The sequence below is a fragment of the Cetorhinus maximus genome, chromosome 7 (genome assembly GCF_964194155.1).
Source record: "Cetorhinus maximus chromosome 7, sCetMax3.hap1.1, whole genome shotgun sequence".
Taxonomy (NCBI): Eukaryota; Metazoa; Chordata; class Chondrichthyes; order Lamniformes; family Cetorhinidae; genus Cetorhinus; species Cetorhinus maximus.
In genome coordinates, this window is record NC_135885.1 from 36704605 (window position 1) to 36725034 (window position 20430).

Sequence of the window (20430 nt, forward strand, 5' to 3'; positions counted from 1 at the left end):
CAGGTGAGCTACTCGCCACAGAATTTCCAGACCTGCTTCACCTGTGTTACTGGTAATCACCCCCCCACCACCATTCCAAGGGGAGGTGGTGACATAGTGGTATTGTCACTGGGCTAGTATTCCAGCGACCCAGGGTAATGTTCTGGGGGGGCCCTGGTTCAAATCCCACCACGGCAGATGGTGAAATTTGAATTCAATAAAAATCTAGAATTAGGAGTCTGATAGTGACCATGAAACCATTGTCGATTGTCATAAAAACCGATCTGGTTCATTACTGCCCTTTAGGGAAGGAAATCTGCCGTCCTTACCTGGTCTGGCTTACATATGACCCCCAGGCCCACAGCAATGTGGTTGACTCTTAAATGCCCTCTGAGCATTGAGGATGGGGATTTTCTGGGGCCTCCATTAGTTGTTCAAATGTCCAGCACCATTTACAACTGGATGCAACAGGATTGAAGAGCTTTGATCCGATTCTTTGGCTGTGGGGTCACTTAGCGATATCCATGCTGACTACTTGTCATACTTTTGGTTTCTAACTGTTTTTCTATTTCTTTAGTCAGAATTCCATTATCTTTCCTACCACTGATGTTAAGAGGGCTGGTCTGTAGTCCCCTGGACATGTTCTATCTCATTTCTTAAACACAGGTATAATACTAGTTAAATGAAATTTTATCCTGCCTATCCCTTAATAACCCGATTTCCATCCCGACTTCAATTTTTGAAAAATCATATGCATCTGTAGGCTATTTCACCATTTTGTTTTATGTTCCTTGATGATTTAACTTCAGTTTCTCTTCATCTTCCTAGTCATTTTATTGACTTATTTTCTAATCTCTTTATATTCTTCTTTGCTGTGCTCTCCGTTCTGTCCACGTTCTTTACCTTTAATTTTTCCCTCAAGTCTTTACTCATCCATGGTGTCTCATTAGCGTTTAGTTTTTTTTTTGGCAGAAAAATTTCTCCCTGGGCTCTGTTAAGTTAGTTTTAAATGCTTCCCATCGCTGTTCTATAACATTGTCAGCCATTTTATTTTCCCAAGTTCTATTCACAAACAAAAGCTCTTCAAAAACGAAAGGCTGTCAGAGGAACAATGCTGATGGAACGTTGCGCCACTGAAGGGTCCATGCTGACGAAGTGCTGCACTGTCGGAGAGTTAGTACTGAAGGAGTACTGTGCTATCGGAGGGTCGGTGCTGAGGGAACGTTGCACTGTCAGAGGTGCCATCTTTTGGGTGAGATTTTAAACCGAGGCCCAGCTGTCCTGTCAATGCCTGGCAATATTTCAAAGTGCAGGAATTCTCAGGTTATTTACCATTAGTTTTAAAGCATGAAGGAATGTTCTGGGGCTGTGAAAGGTGTGATATCAGCACAGAAATATGTATTCGTTATAATAAAAATAATCAAAAAGCAAATGTGCTTCTATAAATAGTAAAAGGATGGTAATAGGAGGAACAGGGCCAATTAAGAGCCAAAAAGGAGGTTTTAAGCATAGAAGAAGGGGGCATGGCTCAAGTACTAAATTAATACTTTGCATCTGTCTTTACCAAGGAAGATGATGTTCTGCAGGTCACAGTGAAAGAAGAGGTATTTCAGATACTTGAAAGGTATAAAATTGATAAAGGAGAGGTACTTGATAGGCTGTCCATGCTTAAAAGTTGATAGGACACCAGGACTAGATGAGATGCATCCTAGGATACCGAGGGAAGTAAGGGGGGAAATTGCAGAGCTAATGGCCATAAATTTTCTAATCTTCCTTTGCCTAAGGGGTGGTGCCAGAGGACTAAAGAATTGAAAATGTCTCACCCTTGTTCAAAAAGGGGTGTAAAGATATTGCCCATCCCTAACTGCCCTTTTTCAGAGGGCACTGAGTCAACCACATTGCTGTGGTCTGGAGTCACAGGTAGGCCAGACCAGGTAAAGATGGCAGCTTTCTTTCCCTAAAGGGCATTAGTGAGCCAGATGGGGTTTTTTTTGTGACAATCAGCAATGGTTTCATGGTCATCACCAGACATTTTTTAATTCAAGATTTTTTAATTCAAGATTTTTATTGAATTCAAATTTCACCATCTGCTGTGGTGGGATTCAAACCCAGGTCCCCAGAGCATCACCCTGAGTCTCTGGAATACTAGTCCAGTGACAATACCACTATGCTACCACCTCCCCGGCAGATTAAATTTAATGCGGGTAAGTGTGAAGTGATTCATTTTGGTAGGAAGATCACCAAGAGACAATATGAAATAAAGGGTACAATTTCTAAAGGGGCTGCAGAAGCACAGGGACCTGGAGAATTGCAAAGTATATATGTGTATAAATCATTGAAGGTGACAAGACAGGTTGGGAGAACAGTTAATAAAGCACACAGCATCCTGGGCTTATCAATAGGAGCATGGAGTACAATTGAGCCTGCATAAAGCATAATTTTTCAGCCTCAATTGGAAAAGATAAATTTGCAGGTTTACGGGGAGAAGCTGGGGGAATGGCACTAGGTGCACAGCTCATTCTGAGAGCCAACGCAGACACAATGGGCTGAATAGCCTCCTTTTCTGCTTTAGCAATTCTCTGATTCTGTGAATTGGAGTAGTGTGTCCAGTTCTGGGCACCACACTTTAGGAAGGATGTGAAGGCATTAGAGATAGTGCAGAAAAGATTCACGAGAATCTTTCCAGGGATAAGGAACTTCAGCTACATAGATAAATTGGAGAAGTTGGAGCTGTTTTCCTCGGCAAAGAAAAGATTGAGAGGGGACTTGATAGCGGTATTCAAAATCATGAGGGGTGTGGACATAGTAAACGTGAAAATCTGCTCCCATTGGCAGAGGGATTGAAAACCTGGGAGGACAGATTTAAGGTAATTGGCAAAAAAAGCAATGATGGCACGAGGAAAAATGTTTTTTTTATAAACGCAGCGGGTGGTTAGGATCTAGAATGCATTTACTGACAATGTGGTAGAGGCAGGGTCAATTTGAGGCTTTCAAAAAGGAATGAAATCATTATCTGAAAAGAAAAACTTTCAGGGCTATGGGGAAAAGGTAGGGGACCAGGGTTTAAAAAAAAAGAGGCAGCAGGCAAATTTCGGCTCAAAAGCCTCGAAAGAGCCCACACAAAATCATATACAGGGCAAAAAAACGAGAGAAAGAAGTACATATTAGCTTTGCATTATGACTCCTCCATTGTCCAAACGGGACAGAACACTCGAAAGCACAAGCGTCACTAGGAACAGGAAAATAATGTTAAGCTCTGATTGGAGTAATAGTTGAGAGTGGGGGGAGACAGAATCTGTGATGAGCTGCTCCTCCAATCAGAGATTCTGTCTCTCCCACACTCACTGCTCCAGCTCCTCCTATCACAGATTTCCTCCCTCCTTCTCTTGCTGCTCCTCCAGAGAGAGAATCTATAATTGGAGGAGCAGAGGGAAGCTGAGATTTGGAGGAACTGGATTAATTATTGTGGCCGGTCCTGCTACAACATGCAGGGGACTTTCGATTGCACCATGATTGCGTCCAGAAGAAGCCGGGAAATAAAACGCAAAAAAAAGAGGAAGGAGGCGGTAGCTGGAAGCCCAGTCATGAGGCCAGGAATAGGGCTCGTGGGAGCCACCAGTTAGCCTCGCACCAGCCCTGGCCCAGCTACCAGCTGCGCAGTTGGGGATGGGGTTCTTGACTGACCGGTCGCCTTTTTGGAATAACAGAGCCTGGGTGAATTTGCAGGATGTTGTTAAACAGAGGTGAGAAATGGAGAACAACTGGTCCTTCTGCAAATTATGGGGGGGATGAGAGTCAGGGTCTGGGGCCATCCTTTATCTGATGGTTAGCTTGTTGCTGCAGCATTACTTGGCAGAACGAAACTAAAGAATACTGGGGAGTGCTGATTACTTGCAATTAACTTATAAAAGGAGGGGCTGCAGATGTAAGACTCATTCCCAATAAGTTATCTTGTGTCAAATAGTTAAATTTTTATTTTGGAAATGGAGTATGGGTGGAGACTCATTTATAATAAAACTAACAAAAATATATTTTTAGCAAATGAGTTAAAGGAAACTGAATTCCAGGGCCTGGCTCACAGATTCCAAGTTAAAAGGTTTAATCATTGAGTCTTTGGTATTTGTGTTATCTTAACTACCCAGAGGAGGAAACGAAAGAAGAAAAAAATCAAAATCCAGAAGATTTCAGAAGGTGACTGCATCACCAAATAAAGGAGTTGATGAGAATGAGAGAGGAGCCCTTGAAAACTAAAAAGTAGCCCCTGAAAATCAAGAAGTAGCTCTTGAAAAAAATCTCAAAAAGAGCTCTGGGGAAAAATTATTTTGACCCCTGCAGAGGAGTGACTCTTGGTGAATTGCTCCTTCCGTGGACCAGCACAGGACAGGCATAATGTGCTGAATGGCCACCTCTGTGCTATAACCATTCTATGATTTCCCCAATCTATTACCCTAATCCTTGTAATGCTTACATCTTTCTCAATTATGACCACGACTGCCAAGGTATTCTCCTTTACTTCTATCTGCTCTTATTAATTCCTCTTTTCTTAATCCAGTAGCAAATCTTCCTTTGTGAGCTTCTTGCATACTGATTAGAAAGGAATCTTGTGTGCATTGCAGAAATTCCATTCCTTGTCCTCCTGGCCAATTAATTTCAGGATTGTTGAAATCCCCCATGATTACTTCTCATGCTTTTTACTCATCTCCCCAATTTGCACATTTCTTCCTCTACCTCCCTTCAATTATTAGGTGGTCTGCAGACTATAGCTGTTAGCGAGATTGTTCCTTTTTTTTTTTAAAAATTGCTATCCACAGGGTTTCTATTTCTGCCTTGCTGATTGCTGTCACTTTTTTTTCTACTACCATTATGCTATCTCTACTATGTGAAGGTATTCCATCTCCCCTCTTTTAAAAAAATTCAGAAACAAAACAGGATGATACTGAATTCTTCTTCCTGAAACTGTACCCAGGGGAAGGGGGTAAAGGAGGGAGAGGATGCAATATAGAAAATTCTTTTAGTGTTCCCATTATTGCCGAAATAACAGTGTGGCAATGGAAGTCACACTCCATTTGTACCCAGAAGAGGCAGCAGTCTCTCACCTTGATAGTAAAGGTGAATGGCTAAAAAGTGTGTCACCATTCATGGTCAAAAGAATTCAGAGAGAAAATTATGGCAAATTTGTATGAACATTCCACAGTTAATATGTAAGTCTTAACATGCTGTGCCCACCTGCATAGAAGATAGATTGGTCTATACAACACATTCATCCAGCCTAAGACTTTTAAATGAGCCAATTCAAATGGTGGATTTAGCGCTGTGTCACCAAGTTAATGATATGGCAGCCAGTGTGGACAGTATGCATGTCAAATTCCAAAAAGCGTTTTAGGTGAGTCAGAGAAGGGAGGAGTCAGCAACGGTCTTGGAGAACAATGCCTTGAAATTATTTATTGAAGCTGATGAATAAGATTCTATCTGAGGCCAGTATACTCTAGGTAGAGATCACAACTTCACTAAAATATAAAGGAAGGGGCTCTGAGAGTACTACCATAGCATCCACTGATACTAGTGGCTATTAAAATGGCTCTTCAGGTTGCCATATTTTCTTTTGTAACTGTAAGGTATAAGAAATAGGAGCAGGAAGCACATTGAGCCTGCTCTACCATTCAATACGATCATGGCTAACCCAATTGTGACCTTAACTCACTTTCTTGCCTACTCCCCATAACCTTCGGCTCCCTTGTAGATACAGTTGCCCCTGAGGACAGCATAAAGATTCAAAATGAAACAATTTGAAACTGAGGTTAATTTCCTTTAATTTCATACAAGACAACATTGTGTGGCCTTTATGCAAGACTCTAGTTCTATGTTGTATAGTTCAAGCCAAGGTTACTACCATTGCTTCCAAACCAAGGCCAAATCTTGGATTTTGTAACGGAGGTGTTTTCTAATCACTATAACTCCTGCCAACGCAACATGGCTGCCGGCAGCACTTATGCGCATGTGTGCTTGTCAGTGCATGTGCAGGAATCAACCCTAAGTATGTGCAAGTGAGATCGTATGTGGAATGGTCAACTTCTCAAATTACAATAGTTTGTTCCATTCTGCATTTTTTTTTAACAGGTTTATGTTTTCCTTTTAATCATACTAGAGAAACTCCCAGCAGCAGTTTCAACTTTAATTTTTTTGAGTCAGTTCATTTTCACTGAATTTTTGGTTTCTTATTGGAAAAAACATTTTTCACATGATTCCAAATAATGGAGTCATGTAAACCACTGATATGCTTTCTGATCTTTAGATGTTTACGCTATATCATCTGATTTTTTTTTTGTATTCTTGAGCCAACCATATCAGTACTCCGAACCTAACATTATTGAGTTTTCATATATATTTTGTATTGTCTGTAAACTATTTTAGAAGCACCAGTAACTTGATGCTGCCGTAATATTTTCAAATCCAGACCCAGTGATGACCACACGTCCCTATAAAGATGGCAGGCGCGCATACAACTGCACACGTACGCTGTTGGCAGCAAACAATCTTTTCTAATACTAAGATCTGTGAAAAGCCAGATGGAAGATCCCATGAGCCCATCTCTCAGGAACTGAGCCAAAACTGTCTGCCATCAGCCAATCTATTTGATGCCTTCAGTACTTAAGTAATAAATCACATCATGCACAACAATCCCAGGCATGCCTGAAAATATTGCAGCAGTCTTTCAATGATATTCTGTTTATGGTAGAATCACCTGGAACAGGGGTGGTCTACTGCCCTTTAGTCACTATGTTAAATAGTGGGCTGATCAGGGATATATGATTTCAAGATGTGATCATAAAGGTATTGATAAAAATATAAGGAGACCTGGGTCATTACTGACTTATATTGGGGATCCTGGAGGTTGTCAACTTCAGCCTGCACCCAATCTCCTGGGATCACCATGAGGAAGAATGGAGAGCACTTGGGACTCCCTCATCACTCTTCAGTAACTTCAAAATCCCAATATAGATTAAACTTATGGAATATTAGATATATAAGCACATTCTTCTCCTTTATGTGCCTAGAAGATTTGAACCATGGAGTGAAAGCAGCTTTTGTGGGGGGAGGCTCAGACCTTGATGGGAAGCAAGTCTTACAGTGCGGAAATATTTTGTTCAACTTGCTCAAACAAGGCCTGAAAAAATGGTTGATTAATAGTGGGACATCAATGGCTGGCATAACGTAAGCTGCCCTTTGTAGGTCCTTAGACAATGCAGAAAGCAGATGCTCCTTGAATAAATCAGGAAACTCTGACTTGGGGCAAAATGCTGAAAGATTTTCTTGGAGATCAGGCACAAAATCACATCTTCATTTTCTGGTCATATCTATCTGGAGTGCGAATTGCAACAAAGCACGTAGATGTTACTGAAATTTTGAATTTCCAAATGGGAACCACTATTCAACATCATATTGCATGGTTAGGAAGATGGTGGCAATTCATTCAGGCAGCTACATGTTAAGTTTGCAAACCATGCTACTCATGAGGCAGTTATTTGCCTAGCTATGCTCATGTTGGTCAGATATCTAACTGCAGAGGGGTGAATATCCTCTCACAAAATTGGGGGTTAGGAGGAGAGAAAGTTCAGAAAAAAGGAGGGGATATTTTTCAACCTTATTGTTCATTTATTCTTTCACGGGGTGTGGGTGTTGCTGACCAGGCCAGCGTTTGTTCCCCATCCCCAATTGCCCTTGAAAGGGTGATTATGAACCGCTGCCTTGGACTGCTGCAGTCTATGCAGTAACCCATAGTGCTGTAAGGAAGGGAGTTCCAATATTTTGACCAAGCGACAATGTTAGAACGGTGATATAATTTCATGTCAGGATGGTGTGTGGCTTGGGAGGGGAACTTGCAGGTGGTGGTGTTCCCATGCATTTGTTGCCCTTATCCTTCTAGATGGAAGAGGTCACGCGTTTGGAAGGTGCTGTCGAAGAACCCTCTAAGTTATGGCAGTGCATCTTGCAGGCAGTACACGCTGTGCACCAGTGATGGATGTTTAAGGTGGTGGATGGGGTCCAATCAATTGGGCTGCTTTGTCCTGGACGAGCTTGTCAAGTATTGTTGGAGCCGCACTCATCCAGGCAAGTGGACAGTATTCCATCAAACTCCTCACTTGTGCCTTGTAGATGTTGTCCAGGTCATGTTGCATATATACATGGTCTGCTTCAGTATCAGAAGAGTCACAAATGGTGTTGAACGTCAGTGAACATCCCTACTTCTGAACTTATGATGGGAGGAAGATCATTGATGAAGCAACTGAAGATGGTTAGGCCTAGGAAACTACCTTGAGGAATTCCGGCAATGAAGCCCCAGGAGAGATGACTGACCTCCAACAACCACAATCATTTTCCTTTGTGCTAGGTGCGGCTCCAGCCAGTGGAGAGTTCTTCCATCCATCCACCACCCCCGACAATTCCCACTGACTTCAGTTTTGCTGGGGCTTTTTGATACCATACTCAGTCAAATGTTGTCAAGAGCAGTCACTCTCTCCTCACCTCTCGAGTTCAACCCTTTTGTCCATATTTGGACCAAGGCTGAAATGTGGATGGGAGCTGAGTGATCCCAGCTGAACCCTAACTGAGCATAGTAAGCAAGTTAAGTACCACTTGATAGCAGGCAGTAATTCACTGGGTTCAATCTATCCTGCTTTTTGTGTACATGACATAACTGGGCAATTTTGCACAGTGCCGGGTAGATGCCAGTGTTGTAACTGTACTGGAACGGCTTGGCTAGGGACGTCACTAGTTCTGGAGCACAAGTCTTCATTACTATTGCAGAATGTTGTAAGGGCTCACAGCCTTTGCAGTGTTGCGTGCCTTTAGCCATTTCTTGATATTGCGTGCAGTGAATCGAATTGGCTGAAGACTGGCCCGTGATGCTGGGGACCTCCAGAGGAGGCCGAAAGTGGGCCATCGGGACTTCTGGCTGAAGATGGCTGCAAATGATTCAGCCTTTTCTTTTGCACTGATGTGCTGGGCGCCTCCATGATTGAGGATGGGGATATTTGTGCAGCCTACTCCTCCAGTTAGTTGATAATTGTCCACCACCATTCATGATTGGATGTGGCAGGACTGCAGAGCTTAGATCTGGTCATTTGGTTGTGGGGTTACCTAACTCTATCACTTGCTGTTTCTACTGTTTGGCATGCAAGTAGTCCTTTGTTGTAGCTTCACCAGGTTGGCATCTTATTTTTAGGTATGTCTGGTGCTGCTCCTGGCATGTCCTCCTGCACTCTTCATTGAACCAATAAGATCCTCTGGCTTGACAATAATGGTAGAGTGGGGGATATGCAGGGTGATGGGGTTACAGATTCTGCTTAAATACAATTCTGCTGTTGCCGATGGTGCCAGTGCCTCCTGGATGCCCAATTTGGAGTTGCTAGATCTTTTTAAAATTTATCCCATTTAACACAGTGGTAGTGCCACACCACACTGGAGGGTATCCTCAATGTAAAAGGTGGGACTTCTAATCCAAAGGACTCTGAAGTGGTCACTCCTACTGATACTATCATGGATAGGTGCATCTAGAAAGCAGGGTCAAATGGCTGACCTAATACTGCTCTTTGATCCTATGCAACAGGTAGATTGGCATGGGTGAGGTCAAGTAGGCTCTTCCCTCTTGTTGGTTCCCTCACCACCTGACACACACCCAGTATGGCAGCTATGTCCTATAGGATTTGGCCAGCTCGGTCAGCAGTTGTGCTATCAAGCCACTCTTGGTGATTGACGTTGAAATCCCCCACCCAGGGTATATTCTGTGCCCTTGCCAACCTTGGTGCTTCCTCCAAGTAGTGTTCATCATGGGGGAGGTACTGATTCATCTGCTGAGGGCCATGGGTAGGTGGTAATCAGCAGGAAGCTTCCTTTACCCATGTTTGGACTGATGCCACAGGGCTTCATGGGATCTGGAGTCAATGTTGAGGAGTCCCATGGCAACCCCTTCCTGACTGTATACCACTGTGCCACCACCTCTGATGGGTCTGTCCTGCTGGTGGGATAGGACATGTTCATGGTGGTGTCTGGGATATTGTCTGTACGGTATGATTCCATGAGCTCGACTATGCCAGGCTGTTTCTTGACTAGTCTGTGGGACAGCTCTCCCAATTTTGGGACAAGCCCCAGATATGTTAGTGAGGAGGACTTGGGTCAACAGAGCTGGGTGTGCCACTGTCATTTCTGGTGCCGAGGTCAATACCAGGTGGTCCATCCGTTTTCATGCCTTATTCACTTTTCTGTAATGGCTTGATGTAACGGGATGTCTTGCTAAGCCATTTCAAAGGGCATTCAAGAGTCAACCACGTTGTTGTGGGCCTGGAGTCATATGTAGGCCAGACAAGATGAGGATGACGATTTCCTCATTAGGATATTAGTGAGCCCGATGGATTTTTTTCAACAATCCACGATAATTTCATGGTCACCATTACTGGGAGTAGCTTTCAATTGAATTTTAATTTCACCAGGATTTGAACCCACGTCCCCAGAGCATTAGCTTGAGCCTCTGGGTTACTAATCCAGTGACATTATCACTATGTCACTGTCTCCCCTGGCAAGTCCCATCTTGGAGATTTCCAAGAATAAAAGCTCATGAGCAAGACAACCATCTTACGGCAGATTTGGAAATTGAATACCTAAATCAGGCAAGTTTATACTACTCTAGACAGTGTTATAGCTTCACCTGACATACTAACAGAACATGGCGAGATAGGCCTGAGGGCCAGCATTCCTGCCACAAATCTCCTAGTAACACAGTCAGTCAACATTCAATTCATTGATCAATCCCAATCAGACAAGCAACAGTGCTATAACTTGACAATGTGGATAATTTTAAACTGCTTACACTCAAGGTTCCTAAGCACTGGCTTGAATACTTTTGTACACTCTATGGACTTGGATATGTGGACTATGCCCCAAAAGGAGAGCATATACACTACATTTTGGGCAAACAAAAACTTTTTAAAGATGGGTGCAGATTTCTCAGTAGCTGGTTTTCGGGGTTCTTAAAACATTGGGTCCGACATTTTACATGCATCAGGCAGCTGATGAGCAATCTTTACACAAAAAAAAAATCAGCATCCCTGAATCATCTTAGCAAATCTATGTTGCACCAACATACCAATTAGGAGCAGGAGTAAGCCACTGAGCCCCTTATACATTCAATAAGATCATAGGTGATCTGAATGGAACCTCAAACCCACATTCCTGCCTATCCCCAATAAGCTTTTGCCCCCTCGTTAATCAAGTATCTATCTAGCTCTGCCTTAAAAATATTCAAAGGCTCTGCTTCCACCGCCTTTTGAGGAAGAGAGTTCCAAAGACTCATGACCCTCTGGGAGAAAAAAACTCTCATCTGTCTTAATAAGCAACCCCTTATTTTTCAAAGAGTGACCGCTAGTTCTAGATTCTTCCAAAAGAGGAAACATCCTCTCCACATTCACCCTGTCAAGACTCCTCAGGATCTTACAGGTTTCAATCAAGTCACCTCTTACTCTTCTAAATTCCAGTGGATACAAGCTGAACCTGTCCAACCTTTCCTCATAATGTAACCCAAGCATTCCTGGTATTAGTCTAGTAAATCTTCTCTGAACTGCTTCTAACGCACTTACATATTTCCTTAAATAAGGAGACCAGTACTGTACACAATATTCCAGATGTGGTCTCACCAATACCCTGTACAATTGAAGCATCACCTCCCTACTTTTGGAATCAATTCCTCTCACAATAAATGGTAACATTCTATTAGCTTCCCTAATTACTTGGTCTGCAATCTCTTTATCATTTAGACAATAAACTTCTTTATTCTTCCTGTCAAAATGGACAATTTCACATTTGCTGACATTATACCCCATTTGCAGATCTTTGCCCACTCAATTAGCCTATCTATATCACTTTGTGGCCTCCTAAGTCCTCTTCACAATTTACTTTCCTACCCATCTTTGTGTCGTCAGCAAGTTTAGCATCCATTCCTTTGGTCCCTTCATCCAAGTCATTTATATAAATTGTAAAAAGTTGAGGCCCTAGAACTGATCCCTGTGGCACACTACTCATCAAATCCTGCCAGCCAGAAAAAGACCCATTTATGCCAACTCTCTGCTTCCTTTAGCTAGCCAATCTTCTATCCATACTAATATGTTACCCCCTACACCATGAACTCTTATTTTCTGCAATAACCTTTGATGTGGCACTTTATCGAATGCCTTCTGGAAATCTAAGTACAGTACATCCACCAGTTCTCCTTTACCCACAGTACATGTGACTCCTTCAAAGCACTCCAATACATTGGTTAAAGATGATTTCTCTTTCACAAAACCATGTTGACTCTGCCTGATCGCCTTGAATTTTTTTTCTAAGTGCCCTGCTTTATTTTCATGAATAATAGCTTCTAACATTTTCCCGACGACAGATGTTAGGCTAACTGGCCTATAGTTTCCTGCTTTCCGTCTCCCTCCCTTTTTGCTATTTTCCAATCTAAAGGAATCTTCCCCGAATCTAGGGAATTTTGGAAAATGAAAAACAATGCAACAACCATCTCACCTTTCCTCTGGCTCCTACAACTCTTCCATAATGCAATGCCCAAAACTGCGCTTGCAGAATAACCAATATTGAACAGATTTATCATCCCTTGCTTTTGTGTAGTGATCCTATAAATACAGGACTGAAAATCACATTTGTACCTTTTAAATCTGAAGTTCCCATTTTAAAGAAAGAATTTGCAATTACATCAAAAGGTATTTAGTTAGCTGTAAAGAACTTTGGAAATGCAGTCACTGCTATAATGTAGGAAAGACAAAGAAAAACCTACCTTCCCAAATAACACTGCCACAGTGGTTTGTTCTGGGATGCCAGCTCTGAATCTTTTGCTCCAAACATTTTTGCCAGCAGTTTAACAACTGCTAAGCGTTCTTCATTATCATTGCTCTATGAAAATGAGAATTAAAAGAACTTCAATAGTCATGCACAACCTTCATTTAATGACTACTGCATATACTGCAGGAAGTATAATCAATTGCTAAAGCCAACTCCCCAAATTCAGTTCAAGCATTTTTCTCTAAAGAGTTTGTTACAGTAACCATTAACACCCACCAACATTCAAATAAAGAAATGTTGATCTTCCATTGCGCTGCACAAAGGAAAACAGCCATGTGCAGTCTTCAGATGAACCAAAGTTAGAAGACAGAGTAATGAGACAACGGAATGAAGTTGCAATTCAGTGCCCATTCTGATGTCACATAATCTATCCATATTTTATATTACCATCAGAAATTTTTATCTACACATTTATATAGGTCGCTAACTACCTTTCCTCCAACAATACCTTCCAAACCCACGACTTCTACCACCAAGAACAACATGAGCAGCACATGCTTAGGAACACAACTATCTGCAAATTCCCCTACAAGATCCACACAATTCCACTATATATACACTATATCACTGTCGCTGGGTCAGAATCCTCAGACTGTAACAGTTCAAAAAGACGGCTCGTCACCAATTTTTCAAGGGCAATAAATAATCACCAGCACCACTCTCATCCCATAAACAAATAGAAAAATACAAATTTGTTTGGCTGTAAATTACATCTTCTGCATGTGATGACACTAAAAACACCTTGAGTGGCAGGAGGCTGTAATTGTGTGCCAAGTTTACAGAGGAGGTTTCCATTATTTATATGGACATAGTAATTTATAAGAAGGGAAAAGTTGGTGAAGTTTACCCAAACATTTGCCACAATTGGGGGTTTAGCTAACTGGTTGATTACTGAAGTAGTGAGGAGATGCAGGACAAAGTCTTGGCAACAGTGGTCCACACATTTGAGACTTAAAAGATTTCTTAATATGAATTTGGTGTTTTATGATGCTTCTTGAACATATCCACTTGGTTTCTTAGAGTTATAAATAAAATTATAAAGCCATTCTAACTACTCCCAGAACGCAGGTGTTAATTCTTCCGAATGTTTTATTCTATTTAAGATTTTACATATGACATTAGAAATTTTAGTTACAGAAAGAAAATACTGTATGGAATTCAGATAGATACATACTTTCATGTACATACACAGATATGTAATTGTATATAAATTTAAAAACATGCACCACAGTTGAAATGTTATACTGCTGTTAAATAATCTGGACAAATTCAATATCACAATCTTTATACTGTATTAGCTAAATATCATAGAATGTAAAATGAGATCCCTCTTTAACATCCCTGTTAAAAGCCTTCATATAAAAGGTATTCAGAAGTTAAAAGTCTTCATATAAAAGGTATTCGGAAGTAACAAGAGTGAAAAATTGTTTCCGCCGGTTGGCAGATCAGTAATGAGTGTCAGAAAGTTAAAAGCGATGTTTTTACAGCGTCAACAGAAAATACATTCATGAAAAGTGGTTAAGCCAGAGAACGAGATGATTCAAAAATGAAATTGAAGAGAATTTGAAAAGAATATAAAAGGATACGAGGAAAAGCCAAGGATATGGCATTAAAAGTAGACAGCTCCAAATGAAAAGCTAGCACCATAGGCCTCATGCAATGCAATTCTATAATTCCTCCAGTAATTGTTTCTCTGCTCATTTTACACTCCAATTGTGTTTCTCACTCTTTGTTCATCTTCCATTCTTTTTTCCCTCCTTGGAAAGAAACATGTGTGCATCCTTCTCAACGAATCACATTATCATTCTTGATGCAGTAGCCACCTTTTTATCTCCCTAAAAAAATTATTGGAAAAAAAAGGGGGGGGAAAATCAGAACGGGGGTGGGGATGGAGGAGAGAGTTCATGATCTAAAATTGTTGAACTCAATATTCAGTCCGGAAGGCTGTAAAGTGCCTAGTCAGCCTTCCAGACTGAATATTGAGTTCAACAATTTTAGATCATGAACTCTCTCCTCCATCCCCACCCACTTTCCGATTCCACCCCCCCACTTTTTTCCAATAATTTATATAGATTTTTCTTTTCCCACCTACTTCCATTATTTTTAAATGTATTTCCATCCATTGTTTTATCTCTACCGTTTAGCCTTTTTTGATTCCTTCACCCCACCCCCACTAGGGCTATCTTTACCTTGCTTGTCCTGCTTTCTACCCTTAATTAGCACTTTCCTCAGATAATATCACCACCTTCAACACCTCTTTGTCTTTTTGTCTGTGACATCTTTTGATTATCTCCACCTATCACTGGCCCTCTATCCAGCTCTACTTGTCCCACCCCACTTTAAACTAGCTTATATTTCACCTCTTCTATTTTTACTTAGTTCTGTTGAAGGGTCATTCGGACTCGAAACGTTAACTGTGCTCCTCTCCGCAGATGCTGCCAGACCTGCTGAGTTTTTCCAGGTATTTTTGTTTTTGTTTTGGATTTCCAGCATCCGCAGTTTTTTGCTTTTATTTTTGTTTCCCCTCTCTTTTGCAGGCCTCACAATGAGGCACCTGTACATCTTCCTGCACTGATGGACTCAATTTGTACGCTTATTGAAGCCCAGCCAATTGTCATACTAGTGTGCACCATCTTAAAAGGCAACATGTACCAAGTTGGAGACTGATAAACAACCATCACAATATTTATATAGCACCTCGAACATAATAAAACAACCAATGGCACATGACAGGAGTGCCATAAAATAAAATTTTCACCAAGCCACATAAGGCGATATTATGACTGTGACCAGCTTTTGGTCATCTGAGGTAGATTTTAAGGAGTGTTTTAAAGATAAAAGAGAGTTAGAGTGTCAGAGAGGTTAAAGAGAAGAATTCCAAAGCACCAATGGTGCAGCAATTAACATCAGGGATGCTGAGACCAGAATTAAAGAAGCTCAAAAGAGGGTTGTGGGACCAGAAGAAATTAAGGGTAAAGAAGGGGCGAGGCCATGAAGGGACTGGAAATCAAGGATGAGAATTTAAACCAAAAAAAAAACACATATTATTTAAACAGGGAGCCAATGCAGGCCAGAGACTACAACGGTAATGGTTGAATGGGAGTCAGTGCAAGTGAGGACACAGGAAGCAGAGTTTAGATGAGCTTAAGTCTATGAAAGGTCAAAGGCAAGAGACCAGCTAGGAGTTGTTGGAGTAGTCAAGTCTAATAAAAGCACGGATGAGGGTTTTATTAGATAATGAGCTGAGATAATAGGGGCAGAGCCAGGTGATGTTATGGAAGTTTAGAAATAAGGCAGTCTTAGTGATGGCGCGGAAGTGTGATCGGGCTAATTTTGGGGTCAAATATAACACCAAGATGAGAAGAGTCTGCTTCAGCCTCAGTTTTCAGGGAGAGGGATGGACTCAGTAGATAGGAATGGAATTTGTGAGGAACTGAAGCCAATGGCTTTGATTTTATCAACATTTGGTTGGAGAAAATTTCTGCTCATCTAGTACCGACTGTCAGACAAGTAGTCTGATGACTCCTGCAGTGTTGCTAAATTAAGAGAGATGACCATGAGGTACAGCTGGGTGTCATCAGCATACATGTGAAAACTACTGCTGGGTTTGTGAATTAAGTCCTTGAGGAACAGCACATAGATGAGAAATAGGAGGGGGCCCAATAGATCCTTGGAAGACACCAGGTGCAACAGTCTGAGAGCTAGAAGGGTGCCATTTGTGACTTGGGCAGGAGTAGTTTTAATACTATGCAAGGGCAGAAACCTGATTGAAGGGATTCAAACATGGACTTCTGAGAAAGATGGGCACATATTGGAAGGTGACAACACATTCAAGGACTTTGGAAAGGAAAGGAAGAGTGGAGGTCGAAAGGTAGTTTGCAAGGACACTGGGGATCAAGGATTGGTTTCTTTGTGGTGGGATGATGATTTAAAGGAGGTAGGGGCAACATCTGAAAAGAGAGAACTATTTACCATATTAGGAAGGGAAGTTGGGTGGCCAGCAGTTCAGTAGGAAAAGGATCCAGGAAACTAGTGGTGGATCTCATGGACAACAGAAGTATATAGGAAATAGGAGTAAGAATAGGCCATTTGCACCCCCCCGAGCCTGCTCCGCCATTCAATATGATTATGTCTGGTCTGACACAGCCTCAAATCCACTTTCCCACCTGTCCGTCATAATCCTAGACTCCCTTATTGATCAAAAATCTTTCTAACTCAGCCTAGAGTATATTCAATGGCCCCAGCCTCCACTGGAATTCTCTGCCCTGGTGAGCAAAGATCAACGACCAGAGAGAAAAAATTCCTCCTCCCTTCCGTCTTAAATGGGAGGCCCTTTATTTTGAAACTGTGCAACACAAGTTCAGAGAGGGCATATGGGGAGATAATGGCCCAGGAAGGGGTGCAGGTTGAAGGGGTGCGGGTTTAGGCCAAGAATAAAGCTTGGGCCCTCTGTCAGGTTCTCAAGAGCAGAGTGGGCAATTGGGCAGATGATAAAACTCTGGGGATGAGGTGGAAATGATAAGAGGTCTCAGGCTTAAGGACTGACAATTTTATGAGAATCGCAAGTGTAAAAGAACATACTTTCCATTATCATTTAAGATAATATTTTCATTACAATCCCTGTGGGTGACTGGGATTTGGGATTACAGAATCTCAGAATTGTTACAGCAGGTCTGACAGCATCTAAGAAACAATGCTGGAAAAACTCAGCAGCTCTGACAGTGCAAAAGGATGCGCGGCCCATCATGTTTGCACGAGCCCTCTGAATGGCACGAGGGGAATTCTCATTCTCCTGCCTTCTCCCAGTTTCCCTGCAGATGATTTTTTATCGAGTCAGAGGGCTACAGCACAGAAAAAAGCCCTTTGGCCTATGGCTTGAACCTGACTCCACAACACTTTCAGGCAGTGCATTCCAGATCCTAACCACTTGTGTGAAAAAAATTCTCATAACATTTTTGCTTCTTTTGCCAATTACTTTAAATCTGTACCCTCTTGCTCTAGATCCTTTCGTGAGTGGGAATGAGTTTTTGCAGCATTGTTTCTCTCTCCATAGATATTGTCAGACCCAAGTTTTTCCAGCATTGTTTCTTTCTTCTTAGATGTTGTCAGACCTGCTGAGTTTTTCCAGCATTTTCTGTTTTTGTCTCCAACTTCTCCAATCTATCTTCTTGACTGAAGTTCCTCATCCCTGGAACCATTCTTGTAAATCTCTTCTGCATTCTCTCGAATGTCTTCACATCCTTCCTAAAATGTGGCTGAGGTCTAACTAGTGTCCTATACAAGTTCAACATAACCTCCTTGCTCTTGTAACAGGATACTGTATGCTTTATTAACCACTCTTTCAACCTATCCTGCCACCTTTAATGACACGTACAAGTACACTCGGATCCCTCTGCTTCTTATGACCTCAGCTGATGTTATTACTGGACAAGTCAGATCACAGGTGGAACCCAGCTTGATAGATCCCAACTTTTATTTTTTGGACGGCACCTACTGAACAGAGTCCCAGGAGTCAGCTGATGATCCTTTAATGAATGTTTTATTCTGTTGTTAAACAAGAAAAGATGAACAATATTACAATACCCCCTCACCTGCAACTATACATTTCCCAATATATACAGGTTCATAAGGGTAACGAAAGTTACAGAAGCTATCTTATACTCTCATGATCACAGTAAGTACACAGTCGATGTAAATCAATAGGTTACCTGTGGTCAGACACACCACACTCTGAAACCAAGTGACAGATGCCACCCCAAGCAGATGCTATGGATCTCTCCTCAACTCCCTTCCCCCACCACACACATAACTGGTTTTACTGAACTTTGAAATATTCTCCCAAACGACGCTTTCTCTCGGACACCTTTCACAAGATTCCACCTCAAGGGTTTTGATATCCACTTCCGATGTTCCTCTCCCGTGGATCGCCACGTGTATTCAAGTTTCACCTTCCAAACACACACACTCAGATACTCAACTGTGCCAACAGAACACCACTGCTTCACATGCTCATAGTAATGAGTCACCAACCTTTGGCTGTCTCCTTGCAAGCCCACTTTGTCTCGATTCTGCCCCCCACAGCTTTCTCTTTAATTCGGAGCCTTCCAGCCTGAAGATGAGAACATGCCCCAACTGCACACACGCGGCCATTCTCCGGCTGACACTTGTAGAAGCTGAAGATAGTAAAAAGGAACAATCTGCACGTGTGTGGCCTTTCCAGGACCGGCTCATGCGCAGAGAATGCTGAGGCCTGCTGGAACTTATAGTTCCCAGTCTCCAAAGCCTGATCTCGGTTTTTAAAGATAAGCTTTTCTTCTTCGGGGGTCTGTGCACCACCTTTATAGTAATACCCTTTATTTTACATTGTGGAGAAATGTGAGGTGATACATTTTGGAAGGAAGAACATGGAAAGACATAGAACTTCGCTAATGGAGCTTTGCAACTGCCTTGCACAGAATCATAAAAAATTAAGAATCCTTTTGCTTTGAAGAAGCCAGTCTTAGTTTCAGGCTCATATGATGCGCCACTGTTGCTGCTTAGCAATACCGCCATCCAAATAAGCTCTCCCATTAACAAATGCAAGTGCGTTGGGGAAATAAAGAGAAGTGAACGGAAGAAATAAGATACATTCTTGGCCAGGAATTAGTTAAGACAGAGAAGCTGATGTGTATTAGGAACCTACAAATTGTCGAAAAGGATACTTGGAGAAAGAAACTGGCACTGACAGTAAAAGACTACAGTTGTGCAAGGCCCAAGACAATTCTTACACAGAGTGACTCAAAAACAAAACAAGAACTTAAGATCCTGGTTAAGTATCCAAGATCCTTGAGGCAGGGGACAAGCTAGAGATTCCTGCAGGGAAAAAATGTTGCAGGTTATCTGGAGATCAGAAGCAAAGTTTATGCATAAGTTATGTAATTCCTTACCAAATCCTGATTTTTCTTGGTTTATAAAATAAATCTTCATTTTTTGTCACAAATTTTAGTTTCAGAGCAAAGGAGCACAACCTCAAAAGAAATTCACAAAATGAGGAAGGATGCACAGATGCTAGCATGAATACAATTCGAGGATTCAAAAGCAGGTTCACAAGCCATTCAAGTTTGTTCGTAAAATTTAGGGTGTCACATCACACAATATATTGATAACTATTTCTAAATTTCCTTCACCAATTCTAATACCATAAACGACAAACAGTTCTTATTTCCTGTCTCATGACTTCTTCTCCAAATCAAACACAGTCTTGACGTGAACAAAGCTGGAACGCCTATCATGTCCTCCAAAAAAGTGACAACACCCGGTAACCAAAAACTTTAGGTAATAAGCTCTGAACAGAACAGTTTTACAGAATGCATTCCAAACATGAAAACAACTCCTCAAAATTACTCTAATACGAACCATTAGCAGGTTAAAATCAAACACAAATATGCTTCATCAAAAAGCCCCAGCTGTAGACACAATAACTAATACCTCAGATTTGGAAGCAATTGTGTCAGCCACCTACGGGTACACAGCTGCTTATAGTCCGATAAAGAGGTCTTACTGGAGGAGGCCCGAGAACCT

The 20430-nt window shown here is 41.7% G+C and overlaps 1 protein-coding gene across 3 annotated transcripts in view; it reads right to left on the bottom strand.

Annotated features, from left to right (window-relative positions):
* pds5b (PDS5 cohesin associated factor B) overlaps positions 1 to 20430 on the bottom strand; it is a 258376-nt gene that overhangs the window by 150650 nt on the left and 87296 nt on the right. For all 3 annotated transcript variants that reach the window (XR_013577094.1, XM_078545339.1, XM_078545340.1), the window contains exon 9: positions 12806 to 12921. Coding sequence is in view for 2 of the 3 variants with exons in the window: in XM_078545339.1 (XP_078401465.1) it covers positions 12806 to 12921 (116 nt within the window). In the remaining variant the exon portion in view is untranslated. The remainder of the gene's footprint in view (positions 1 to 12805; positions 12922 to 20430) is intronic.